Source organism: Nannobrachium achirus, assembly GCF_963921795.1.
Source record: "Nannobrachium achirus genome assembly, chromosome: 3".
Classification (NCBI taxonomy): Eukaryota; Metazoa; Chordata; class Actinopteri; order Myctophiformes; family Myctophidae; genus Nannobrachium; species Nannobrachium achirus.
In genome coordinates this window covers 446586-460938 of record NC_137812.1, presented here as the reverse complement: position 1 = coordinate 460938, position 14353 = coordinate 446586, and the positions used below count along the sequence as shown (strand labels likewise).

Here is a 14353-nt window from a genome sequence, read left to right as displayed (position 1 = left end):
CTTCCCTTCCTCTCTCTCTCTCTCTCTCTCTCTCTCTCTCTCTTATCAGCTTGCTAGATCTATTTCTCTCTCTCTCTCTCTCTCTCTCTCTCTCTCTCTCTCTCTCTCTCTCTCTCTCTCTCTCTCTCTCTCTCTCGCTCTCTCGCTCTCTATCTCATGTCTTTCAGGCTTTCCAGCCTGTTCAAACCTGAACGCGCGCTTGTGTGTGTGTGTGTGTGTGTGTGTGTGTGTGTGTGTGTGTGTGTGTGTGTGTGTGTGTGTGTGTGTGTGTGTGTGTGTGTGTGTGTGTGAGAAAGCAAGTATAGGGTTTTGACCAGCTTACCTCCCTCCCTGTCCCTCTCCTCTCCTCTCCCCTCCCCCCTGCATGCTGGGTTCACATTCCAGTCATTTAGCTGCTGTTATGTCCTACCTATGATGTAGATGAGTTGGAAAAGCTCCCCCCAGCCGTCACACTCATTAACTCCCAGTAACCCCTGACAGCCCCCCCCCCCCTCCACAGGTGCACGCATGCATTGTAGAGAGAGATCTCTCTCTATAGCGCGCAATGAGGGCCTCTACAACCCGGGCTGAATCAGGGGCCCAGCATGTCCCTGCCAGTGGTGATGTCCCGTCTCGCCAGTGGTGATGCCAGTGGTGAGCGCACCTTGTGGCGCGCTCTGCTGGCGCACATACATGGCCTACTTGTGCACGAGGCGCAAGTTGGCACCTGGACAGAGTGCAGTTCTAGTTTCGTTCTGCAATAAGTAGAAGAAAGAGTGCAAAAGCTCTCTCAAGTGGGTCTGGTCTCAGTGCCCAGCACCTGTCAGCTACTCCTTTAGAGCAGTGATTCTCAACATGTGGGTCGGGACCCCCAGAGGGGTCCCCAGATTATTTTGGGGGGTCCCCAGATGTTTAGCTTGATGTTAACATTGTTTGAACACATTTTCACGACTTTTCAAAAATAGCAGATCTACAAGCCCGCAGCACGGCTGTGAGCTTGTAGATCTGCTATTTTTCAAAGTATAAAATAATTAACGCCCTCCACCTTGGGCCCTAGTAACTCAGTCCCACTGAGCCCCCTTTGACACAGTCTAAATGTCTCAATGGAAGAGCAGAAGGACAAAAACATAGAATTGTATTAATATGGCTTCTCCATGTCCACATGGAATTACCAGCAGCTGCACAGTGACACCTAGAGGCCATCAGATGCAAGTGCAATAAAGACTGCTGCAACAGGAAACTTGTCTAACATCTAGCTCATACTCTCATATTCATCAGTAAAGTATTTCAAACTACAAGCTTTGTGCTTATAAAAAAGAATATTATCATCATTATCACTGAGGATAAAATATTCATTTCCAATGAAAGGGTAAATGGGTACAGAGAAATAAATGGCCCAACAGCAGGGGCGTCAATTGGGTATGGCAGGGGTATGCAGCTGCCATATCCTGGGTCCAGGGGGGGAAATAAAAGTTACTTTTAAATATAAATCCATGAATGTCTCTTTGTCTATCTGTGCTGGTTATTATGTTGTTAAATTACAGTAAAATAACTAAAAATGCAAAATTTTACAAAATGGTCACTTCAACAAGGTATTATAAGTATATTCTCTACACTTGTATTCTCACCACCTTGACAAAATGGTATATTCCCAGGTTCTGCAGGTCAGCTGCCATATCAAGAAACCATAGAAACGGGGGGAACAAAATAAAATGTACTTCTTAAAATAAATGTATCTTGCGCGCGTGTGCAAGACACCAGTCATGTTGCCATACCTTAGCTTTTTTCTGAACTGACGCCACTGTCCAACAGATGCTTCCTGCCAGCCTCATGCTTCTCTCTCTGACTTTGTCTGTGACCTGTGGTAGGTCCCTATAAGCCCCTTTTCCACTTCAGCTTTAGCACCACACTACACTAGAGCCCGACCGATATCGGTCAAACCGATATATCGGCTGTTTTTGGACCCCGATGTCGGTATCGGATATCGGTCAGCAGGGGCGGCCTTAGTAATCTGGAGGCCCGTTTCAAGAGCTATTGATGAGGCCCCCCCGCACCGCCGCCAGCACACCGAGGCCACAGTAGCCATGCAACAATCGCACACAGAAGTTGACCTATAGCCAATGACTGTCTGCTATTTATATATTATTATTATATCACTACATAATGTTATAGCATTGACCTAAATGGCGTTATATTAACAAGGATATATGATTATTAAAAAGTGTTATAAGTGTGTTGCAAGTTGATCAAGGCTTGCTGGCTAGCTCTTGGAGGCCCCCTGGTGGCTGAGGCCCGTTTCAATTGAAACTGGTGAAACATAGCTAAGGCCTCCCCTGTCGGTCAGTATCTCTCTGATGTATCGGTCGTTTTTATAAGTAATATTAGACCACCATTTGATGACATTAAGCCACTCAAAACCAAAACTTGGGTTTCATTTTACACTCATGAGTTAAAGACTTTATAAAGACTATTGGTAAAAAAAAAAGAAAAAAAAGGTTTTGAAGATAAGAAGTTTTTTTAGGGGGCACGGTAGCGCAGTGGTTAGCGCTTCGCCTCACAGCTAGAAGATCCTGGGTTCGATTCCCGCCGGGGGACGCTGTGGGTGCTGGGGGTGTGTTTCTCCCTCCGCGTCATCAGCGCCCACACCCTAGGTGGGGTCGGCAATAGGGCCTTTCTGTGTGGAGTTTGCATGTTCTCCCTGTGTCTCCTAGGGTTGATACCCTCACAAAAACATGCAGTAATCCTGGTCTCAATAATGCCTCCCCCTGGCCAGCCGGGGCGCTTGATGGAGGGGAAAGGAACTGGTTGGAATAACGTCGTCCATCCCAGGGAAAATCCCCCCTGTCAGGTGAAAAGAAACAACTTGGACTACTCATGCATTGAAGGAAGCATGAGGTCAGTCCGTTGTCTCCCCAGGTGTGGAAGAGGGAGAGCAGAGCCCAGGAATACATAGGCAATTGGCACTGGGTGAAAAAATGGGGTGCAAAATCGTGGGATAAAAAAAAAAGAAGAAGATAAGAAGTTTTAGACCCTTTTAACTGTGATTATAATACAATATAAATTTGTATTATAACTGTGATTATAATACACTATAAAGTATTAATATATTACTGTGATGATAATTATAATACACTATAATAGATTATGATAGTGATTATAACACATTAAAATCGGTTATCGTGTATTACAACTATATCATGGTGGTCTAAATGAAAAGTTAGTGAGTGATCAGACATTATGAAGTGTTTGCCCCAGTTTGGCCTAGCTCAGACCTACTCTGGATTGGATACTTTTTAGTACCACATTTAGTACCACTTTCACACCACTCTACCCAGGTCCTTGTAGTGGAAAACCTGGCACAAGTGGGCGGTGTGGAGTGGTGTGGTGTTGGGCCATGTCAGTGGCATCCTTGTCTAGACTCCATCAAGCGCAAAATCCTGTTAAGATCTGCATTGATTACAAACTCCTCCTTCTCACCTACAATGTTGAATCGCCCTGGTTCCACAGTACCTCTCAGGCCTCCTCCATAAACCTACTCTGTCCAGGGGCGTCACACTAAATTCTGGGCCCTGGGTACAAGGATTCACTGTGGGCCCCCCATGAATGTTAACTATTGAAAAATAGCAGATATACATCTGCTATTTTTGAAAAATTGGGAAAATGTCTGCAAGAAACCTATGTTTCCATGTCAGTTGTGCTCAAACTTTTTCATGTCAAGGACCACCAAAATCATATGTATTTGTCCACGGACCCCCATCTCAAAATATTTAGTTCCAGGGACCCCCCCAGAAGCAAAATTTGAGTTACAAATGTTCGCTTAAAAAATACATATTCAAAGATTTGCACACATTTTCACGACTTTTCAAAAATAACAGATCTACAAGCTCGCAGTGCGGCAATCGGTGCCGCGCTGTGAGCTTGTATATCTGCTATTTTTCAATAGCTAAAGTTACTAGGGCCCCTCCACCTTGGGCCCTAGTATACTCAGTCCCACTCCCCCCCCCCCTTGTGACGCCCCTGACTCTGTCACTGAACCTGAAGTCTACAGACAACAAACAAGCGAACCTTCGGTGACAGAGCCTTCAGCGTGGAAGACCCCACCCTGTGGAACTCTCTCCCAATGGAGAGTCGCCAAGCTCCAATGCTGGACTCTTTTAAGGCTGCCTTGAAAAGACACCTATTCTCTTGGGCTTATGGCATATATAGTTGTTTGTTGTTTTTATTTGTTTGTTTGTTGGTTGGTTGTTCATTGTTTTTGATTCAAAGCATCTTTGGGTTCATTAAAATGCGTTATTTAAAACCAATATATTATAATTTTATTATTATTAACCCCTTAAGACCTGGAACTTTGGTGTGACGGCCTTGGATGATGATGCAGGGCTTTACGTCACGAAAAAGCTTGTTTCCATTGTACTCAATCATTCAATGTTTATAAGTTGTCCGGCACAGTACGATATGAGGCATCATGTCCAATGCCATGATGTTATTGGAGGTCAAATTTGCTTATGTTATATGGCTCAAAGTTGTGTTGCATGGCAACTCAAGCAGAGCCTTAATAGCTCAGATGGTAGAGCATGAGGCTTTTCAGTCCAGGGCTCCAGTCCCTGTTCAGGCTGTTCAGTGCGTGCTTGCAATGTACACATGCCACAAGTTTACCAGACAAGTTGATGCAAAAGTCAACTGGCAGACAAACCAACACATGCCTGCATTCAAATTAGATTATGCTTAACTCATTCAGATTTTGTCTTTGAGGCAAACTGTATAGTGTAATTGCAAGTGCTTGACTGACTCAACTGAAAAGAGAAACAGGGGCGTCAATTGGGTATGGCAGGGGTATGCAGCTGCCATACCCTGGGTCCAGGGGAAAATAAAGGTTACTTTTAAATATAAACCCATTAATGTCTCTTTGTCTATCTGTGCTGGTTATTATGTTGGTAAATTACAGTAAAATAACTACAAATGAAAAATTGTACAAATTGGCCACTTAAACAATTAATTATAATTATATTCTCCACACTTTTATTCTCCCCATCTTGACAAAATGGTATATTCCCAGGTTCCGCAGGTCAGCTTTACAAGTGCAATGCATTATTGTTAATTGTGGCACATTTACTAACATGTTTAGCTGCACTTCAAGCCCAAGAAACCGTAGAAAGGGGGAGAAAAACGAAAATGTATCTTAAAATAAATGTATCGTGCCTGTTGCCATACCTTAGCTTTTTCGGAACTGACACCACTGTTTTACAAGCTTGTTTGTTGGCAGGCCAATCTGATCAGTGGCGTAACTTCATCAGCCAGTTACTGTCACATTCAGAGAAATGTGCTTTTGTTGGGCTGGCCCAAAACTCTAGACGACAATACATGAGTGTACCAATTTGAATTCAAATATGATCAGAGAAAATGTTTCTAAGAAGTAAGTTGACTGGCACTGTGTAATACCAGTAAGACTCCCTAATCGGGAGATAAGCGACCGTAGGTCTCGCTAGAAGAGGGCCATGTGAGAAATGAGGGGTGGGGTCTCCGTGTTGCCTTGGCGGACGAATAGGTACCGGCCCCGGCTCTCCCGGACGCTCCTAGGCCAAGTTAGGGCATTTTATGTGAGCTGCAGTGGAGGGGGTCCTCCACTGGGGGCACCACCACTTTTGCATCCGTTCTGGAGCACCAGGAGTGGGTGGTCCCCGGGAATTCCCTGTGAGCAGCCCCGTGGGGGTGGTCATTTGGTCATTTTTGCACATTTGGTAGTCCTTGGAGGTTGTAGTTTGGCAGGCAAGGAGTTTGTGTGGAAATTTTGGCATGGATCGGGGCAACGGTTGTGGAGATATGACAGCCCGTGGAGCTTTTGATAGTAAATGCGACCTACGGTCGCAATGAAGCATTATTGGACGTCAAATTTGTTTTCTTCATGTGGCCCCAAATTTGATTTATTGGGGATTCAAGTAGAGCCTGAATAGCTCCTGTACATGCTTGCACAGTACATATACTGTAGCAGATAAAGAAGCTCACAACACTTATCAATCAGCTATTTTCAGTGTACGGTGAATAACAGATTGTGCTCAAGTAGCTTTGACCTATTACTGACTGAATTCAGGGTTCAGTATCAGGACAAAAATTTAAATAATAATCAAACCAAATTTCATGTATAAAAAAATATTACATTTTTAAATAGTAAAGCTCAAATCAATTAACAGTTTAGATGAAAATTAATTTACATTACAGGGAAGTTGTGCTTTAAATCAATTTATTTGACCAGAACACGTGATCTTGGAATTGTGCCCAAAGGTTCAGTTAAGAAGCAATATACATTAACCCATTTCAACTGAACTTGAATGATGTATTAGCTCTCTAATGAAATCAAACAAAGAAAACATGTATTCATTTCAACTGGACTTCAGCCATGTATTATCTCTCTTTTAAAGTCAAACATGAATGGAAATGTGTACACATTGTCAAATAAAATGTGAATAAACAAATCTTCACCATCAAAACTCCATCAAAATAATGGTCATTTTAAACAAAATAATGAACATGCATAATAAATCCTGCATGCAAAACATTTAATGACTAAATCATAATTTCCACAATGTGTTTCATATCTCGTCATACATACATACATTTAAATGTAGAGCAGAATATTAAACTGTTTTGTAGTGTCCCACACCTCAAGGCAATTGATTCAGGTCCCCTTCCCACATTTGTATTATTTATTCATGTTTGCCAATTTCCTCCTAGATATGAGTCACTTTTTTTTAAGTGTGCCACATGTTACACTTTTAATACGGTATGATAATTCTACCTTTTGAACAACTTTAAACCGGGAATGTCTCCGTAGATTAACGTTTTCAAAAAATGTCAAAACTGCACTGGACCCATTGGAACTATTTTTAGTACATTTTCTGAAAGGTATCCGACAGTGATTATATTCTGATGTTTCTGATTATGTGAGGGGGTATCCGTAGGGTACATGGTGGGGTACATTGTGGTGGGGGGTATCTGTAGGGTGCATGGTGGGGTACATTGTGGTGGGGGGTATCTGTGGGGTGCATGGTGGGGTACATTGTGGTGGGGGGTATCTGTAGGGTACATGGTGGGGTACATTGTGGTGGGGGGTATCTGTAGGGTACATAGTGGGGTACATTGTGGTGGGGGGTATCTGTAGGGTACATAGTGGGGTACATTGTGGTGGGGATATCTGTAGGGTACATAGTGGGGTACATTGTGGTGGGGGGTATCTGTAGGTACATAGTGGGGTACATTGTCGTGGGGGTATGTGTAGGGTACGGGGTATGGTGGGGTACAGGAGCAGTTGATGTAACTGTTGAACAGTTGAACTGTTGCTGAGCCAGCCAAGACAAACTGTGAATTGAACTTAATCCTAACCCTAAGTATATAAATCCTAACCCGGAACACGATTGATTGTTTGATTGATTGATTGATTGATTGATTGCTATGACAATTCCATTATTATATTATACTTAACACTGCAGCAATTCGGTGGCTGTAGGTGGTCCGATGTGTGGGACGTGAATGCTTTTGAGATGGGTCCTGATCCAGAAAAAGATGACAATCTTGTCATAATGTCCTTTTTATTTTTCTTCAGTGGTGGAACTGAGCTTCCATAACTTACAGCGCTATTGTGTCCTATTAAAGCACATCACAATAATTCCAAATAGAACCATGAATCAGAACAAATGAAATCAACCAAAAGATTCCTTAAGTTGGAATGCCCTACAAATAAAGATCTAGGTTGGCCTGTGCCACCAAAACATTTATGGTGTACTAAGATATGTTGCTTCATGTGGGTTTGGATTGAGTATATGCATAAGGATTGTTGCTGGTGTTAGATTACAGTCTGTACATGCGATCAGTGGTTGTGAAAAGGATGACAGCACCCAGCTTTATGTTCAAAGAGCTAAAGTCAGGGACCCACCCCTACAGGATGTGAGATGACCTGTGATTTTCTGCCGTCATTTTTATTTCAGTTTTATCTATTAGTTTGGTCAATAAGGTCCACAGAATGAGAGGCCTGCTCTGCCGGAAACATCGCGAAAAAAAAAGTTATGGCCATTTGTATATTCAGTGTCCCATTGACTCCACTACACTGTGACTACACAGGAAAAGAAAAATATATAAAAAAAGAAAAAGATCTGCTTTAGTAGCATGTGAGGGGTCAAACTGGGGGTTCTTCATGATTCTGAATCCATTGCAAGCATTTGTTTTGCATGAAAAACATTCCTTGGGCTACATTTCGACCCCAGAAAATGGTGAAAAGTGATGAGTCATCAAAAAAAAGTAAAAAAAAAAAAAAATCCATAGCAAGCATTCGTTTTGCATGAAAAACATTCCTTGGGCAAAATTTCACCACCTTTTTTAACTTTTTTTTTTGATGACTTTTCACCATTTTCTGGGGTCAAAATGTAGCCCAAGGAATGTTTTTCATGCAAAAACAATGCTTGCAATGGATTCAGAATCATGAAGAACCCCCAGTTTGACCCCTCACATGCTACTTAAAGCAATCTTTTTCTTTTTTTATATATTTTTCTTTTCCTGTGTAGTCACAGTGTAGTGGAGTCAATGGGACAGTGGACCTTAATGACCAAACTAATAGATAAAACAGAAATAAAAAGTACGGCAGAAAATCACAGGTCCTATTACCCTATTCCTTGAGCTTTTGGGTCCCCGGCTACTATGTTGTGCACAGCCAATGGTCGTTGGTGCCAGACAAAATGAAGAAAGTAAGAATGTCTGCACACAGCTGTAGCTCCAATTATTAATATTTTTCAGGTACACAACATTTCAGCCATACAACATGGTCTTCGGCCCGATGAAGAGGTGAGCATGGCTTAAATGTTGTGTACACCTAGCCCAAAGTCACTCAATTCAACAAAACAGACACCATTCACAGCAGTTTGTTTGCTTGGAACTTTAAAGCCCAGGGCATGCTCCTTCAGATGTCCCAACCTTTCTTAAGAATCAAGTCATTTCCTTCTGACGGGCAGCCAGTCTCAGAACTTTGTTATCGGAACCCCTTCAGATATCCTGAGTCTCCGAACTATAGTTTGGAAAGCCTGTCCGGAAGATTTTCCAACTGGCAGAGGGAGGAGCATAGTATGTATTGGCTTTAATCAATCCCATTTTGGTCCCGGAACCTTCTTTCATCCACGCAAGCATCACTCCCCACACTCATCACACTGATCACAGTCAACAGTAACAGTTTGCTGGACAGGTTGTAACAATTCATAAATCCGTAAACCAACAATTACCAATGTTCTGATACTTGGCAACAATTTCTATAAATAAAAAAATAAATATATAGCTACAAAGATGCCATCTGAGCATGACCTAGACACTCACCAATGTTTCGCAGACGCCCGAGAGATATCTAGCCAGGCTAATTATCTGCACCTGTCAGTGAGTCCAAATCATGTCCTATGATGAAGTGTGTTGTGATCAGTAGAGGGCGGCGACGGGCCACAGCCAATGAGAATGCAGGACACAGGGTGAGGAGAGAGCAGGCGCAGGAGTTGTAACACCTGCATTATACGATTTATCGTCTTCAGTCAGCGCACGCCCAACTTGGACTAAATGTTTCTGGAAGGAGTCCATTTTTGGAATCCTGTCTCGTGCGTGGTAGTTGTCATTTCCCATGTTATCTCTCGAGTGTGTTTTCCTCTATATTTCCTTCTGACAAGACACCATTTGGAGAAACACATTTGTCACAGCAAGGCCTTGTAAACGTGTGATCGTACCATGACGCCGATCACATATAAGCGTGCAAAAAACAACAACAACAACAACAACAACACAACAACGTTAGACATCTCATTCACAAGACGGAAGGTTGTGTAACGTGAACTGTGCAGCGTCACAAGCCACCGTTGCGTGGACGCTGCCGGTGTAGGCATAACCGTTTAAACCCTGTAGTCTTGGTAAACAGGACCTCAGTTGGCGCTGTACCTTTTTAAACCAAATATCTTCACCCAAAATTGATGATCTACAAGCTCACAACACGTTGCAGTAGAACGTGCTTTGAGCTTGTAGATCAGCAATCCTTGGCTAATGTTCCCCAAAGAATGCTGTGGTTCAAGTGGAGAAACCTGTACGGACGATCAACGTCTCTCTCTCTGCAGCAGCTATGCGTCTATCGTTTGTGTACGTCCTCATGCCTGAGTATCTTGTACAGAACCCAGTAAAATATGTTGAAGAACAGGAAGGCCAGGGGGAACCCGGCCCGGGACACTGTGTCAATCTTCTTGGCGCGGTCGATGAACAACTTCCTCATTTCCTCGTGCGTTTTACCGCCCGGCGTGTTTGCCGGGGCCCCGGGGCCCCCTCCCGCCGATCCTCCTCCTCCTCCAGTAGGATTTTGCATGGCGCTCACCGCTCCGCCACCCGGCGTGGTCGCCACGGCGATGGTGTTGTTGACGCTGGCCTTGCAGACGGAGGAGGAGTCCTTGTTGTTGGTGGAGGCAGAGGCGGTGAAGCTCAGGCGACTCTCGCACACTTCCTCTTCCTGCAGGGGGAGCCAGAGGGAACGAGGAGGTTAGGAGGAGGAGATGTCACTAGCGTCACAGCTTTTTTTTGTTTTTTGTTTTGCTTTTTTATAGGGCTGTCACGATTATGACATTTTACATGCCGATTATTTGTCACTCAAATAATTGCGATTAACGATTTAATTGTGTTTTTGTCGTTGACAATTACATTTCTGTTTGGCTTTTAGGCTTTGAAGTTGAACATGGTAGATATGACACATAATAAAAGAAATTACTGACATATTTGACAACTTTATACTTAAAAAAGAACATTGATAGTGGAAATAGCCGATCTACAAGCTCACAACGCATCGCATCGCGACGTAGATCTGCTATTTCCACTATTTTTGACTTTTTTTATAAATATATGAACATTTTTCAATATGGAAACGATTATGACGATTATGAAAAAGAATCACGATTATTTCAAAAAATCACGATTAGACGATTATGTAATAATTGTGACAGCCCTACTTTTTTACCCATTTCTCTCCCAAATTTGCTATGCCAATTAGATTCCTCCCCGCACACACTTGTGTGTGGTCAATATAGAGCAGGGTATTTTATAATTCATACTATCTCTATACTACCACAACGCCAGAAGCTTTCTCAAACAGCCACTGAGGCAGTTATCCCCCCACCCCACTGCTGACTGTAGGCTACTTAATGTGAAGGTCTAGTGGCCAATCCTGTTCTGTATCAATTAGCATAAGGTTGACTATGGACTCTCTTACGTTGTCACTCACAGCATGAATGTAAGCATAACCCTACCTTTTAACAGCGACCAAAAGATAAACTATTTTCATGTTTTTGGGCGACGTTTTCCACCCATTGACAAATAAAGCACTTCCGGAAAATATTCATTCTCCTTAAAGGTGAGGAGAAGAGAGACACCACTGCTGAGGTAGGTATGGACCAGATACATTACAAACCTGGTTCTGAGTATAACATGTCGGTCTAAAAGTGTATTGATACCTGCCAACCAGTGCTCCCCGGGGAAACAAGGAAGAGGACATTTATTGTCTCACTTAAGTTTTGGATACATCGCTTTTATAAGGGGTCCGGGGATGGGTGGTTGCGTCATTGAAGTAAAATGTAGTGCAAATGATATTGTTCTATTCTCAGTTAAAAAGGAATAGAACAAATGAATATTCATTTTCAAGGAGATTTTATAGTCATTATTACAGCCATTTAACACTTATTTCTAGGCAAAAATATTGTAACTGTACCGAACATATATAGCACACACATATATATATATATATATATATATATATATATATATATATATATATATAATATATATATATATATATATATATATATATATATGGGGAAAATGAAGGAAAGGATGTATCAAACAAAAAGAGAATGAGAATCAACTTTATTCTCACATCACAGGTTTACATAGGTAAAGAAGTTCAAGTGATTGAAATCTATTTGTGTGGAAACTCCCAAGGTTTTTGGTGTTTTCATGAAGAGACAATAGCGACTTTAAAGGACAACTTTGTTTTTTTTACAACAAGGGTTCATATTTTAGATTGTAATTAGAGAAAAGAAAAGATGTGTGTTAAAATGTTTTCAATTACTGCTTTCTATTGGTTTAGCAATTTTAGTATTTTGATTTCAGTACTATTTACACCAGCCCCCATAAGTCACATCTGCCCATGAAAGGTTGTGTTGCATCTTGGGAATGGGCTTATTGTGTCTAAAAAGGCATATTTAGCCACTTGCATGCATGGCTCCCACCTGCAACATGCATGCAAATCAAAATAGTTAAAATCACTAAAACGATAGAAAGTAAATGTAAAAATTTTAACACTCATCTTTTCTTTTCTCTAATGACTATCTAAAATATGAACCCTTGTTGTAAAAAAACAAACAAAGTTGTCCTAAGCTTTGTACGGCTACGGCAGATGACAACGGCAACCAGAAATGATCAGCGCTCGATAGATCAACCTGCCGCCGTCGCAGCCGTCTCTACAACGCCAGAAGCTCCCTCCCCACGTAGTGGCTGGAATGTCTGCTGCGTGTACGTGTCGCCATGGGAACCAAAGAGTTCAGTAAAAGGGGTGGGAACCCGTTGCAGGCGGCAGTTTGCTTAACGATTTTGAATGCTACAGCGATTACGTAATCGCAGCTGTAGTCCCGCCTCGTGTCGCGGTTGTAGAAACAGGCTGCTTAAACTGCCTAATATAAAGAGGGCAGGGGGACAGGGAGAGCAAGGATGAGAAGAAATCAAATCGAAACGTACACATAGCATAATCGAGATTTAAAGTTATACTATGTAACTTTTTTTATAAAACAAATCTTAAAGTTGTCATAACTGTTAAGTCGCTAAAGTTTTAGAACACCCACTCCATTATTTTCAGCTTCTAAAGCCTTCTGTAAATATGTTTTCTATGATCCTGGCCGGGGTCCAGATTTCGCGGCAAAATTACGTCATCTGCATCATCTGTATACATTGTGTATACGTTGGCCAATCACATCGCGGATCATACACACATGATACACTACCGGCCAATCACAGCGTGTCTGCCATCTCTTCAGGAAGTAGCCTCCCTCAGCAGCAAGTCTTTACGATGGTGAAGGATTCTTAACCTCTTACTCCCCAAATCCTGGTCAGAAAATTACGTTCTACCCCTCTACGGATTCGTATCGGTCGCGGTGGTTTGCGGCGCCGCTCCGGTGGTCCGCGGCCGTGGTCCGCGCCGACTCCGGGCGAAAAACGGCAGAAAAAAGCAATACCGCTACTGTTAAATTCTGTTATATTTCTTAATAAGCAACACAGAATTTATATATCTTCAGCCCAGCCGGCAATAGTTTATTACAGCTGCAGCTCACGTAAAACAGTACAGTGCCTATTCCCGCCAGGTGTAACCAACAACAGGTGCCGCCTGTGCGCCACCTGTAAAAGGAACGTTCCTACCTAGACAACAATAGGACACCTATTGTAACATCTTTTCTCTTTTGATTCTTTTTTTTTCAACAACACTATTGTCAACACAATATTGCAAAATGGACATTTCAAAATGTGTATCTTCCTAAGCTATGAGATTAGTGCAAAGCTATGAAATTGAGTGCAATACAGTATGTCTCTTACAAATCACTCTTAAACATTTCAAACGATTTTCTTTAGCACATGACATACATATTTCAATGCAAAGATAACTTTTCAATAAACTCCGTTTCCCCCTTTTTTTTTCTTTTTTTTTCTTTTTTATATACCCCCCCAAAGGCCATACAGTGCTTTAGGACACAAAGTCCCTGTAACGTTGTGGCTTCACAACCGTGCGACCAGCTCTGGTGGTAACTGGTGTGTCGCTGTCCTCAGTGCTTGTGGTGGTGTTTCTCTCAGGGACAGCGTGTGTCTCTGTGTGTCTCTCAGGGACAGTCTGTGTGTCTGTCTGCGCAGAAGTAATCCCTGGGTGACTGAGGTCAACAGTCTCTGTGTCCATCGGGGCCCTGCCAGGAGCACGCCTGAGGTGCCTGCGATTCCTCCTGAGCACTCTGCCATTATCCAACTGGACCTCATAGGACCGTGCATCAATGGGCCTAAGCACCTTGCCTACTCGCCAGACAGTATAAGGTGCAAAGGGCTGTACTCTCACACAGTCACCTGTTTTCAGCGTGTCAAGGTCCTTTGCTGACCTGTCATAGTAGAGACGCTGACGATCCTGTTTCATTTGCAGCTCCTTCTCAACCTCTGTGACTTTCGGCTGAAGAAGACTTGCTTTGGTTGGGAGTAGCGTTTTAGTACGCCGGCTGAGTAGTCTCTGTGCTGGACTGGTGTCCATTCCCTGTGACGGTGTGTTGCGATGATCTAGAATTGCCAAATAAGGGTC

The 14353-nt window shown here is 42.7% G+C and overlaps 1 protein-coding gene across 1 annotated transcript in view; it reads right to left on the bottom strand.

The window, feature by feature from the left end:
* Positions 1 to 10117: 10117 nt before the first annotated feature.
* glra3 (glycine receptor, alpha 3) overlaps positions 10118 to 14353 on the bottom strand; it is a gene marked incomplete at both ends in the record, with an annotated part of 139370 nt that continues 135134 nt past the window's right edge. The window contains one exon of the mRNA XM_080722885.1: positions 10118 to 10489. Within this exon, the coding sequence (XP_080579011.1) occupies positions 10118 to 10489 (372 nt within the window). The remainder of the gene's footprint in view (positions 10490 to 14353) is intronic.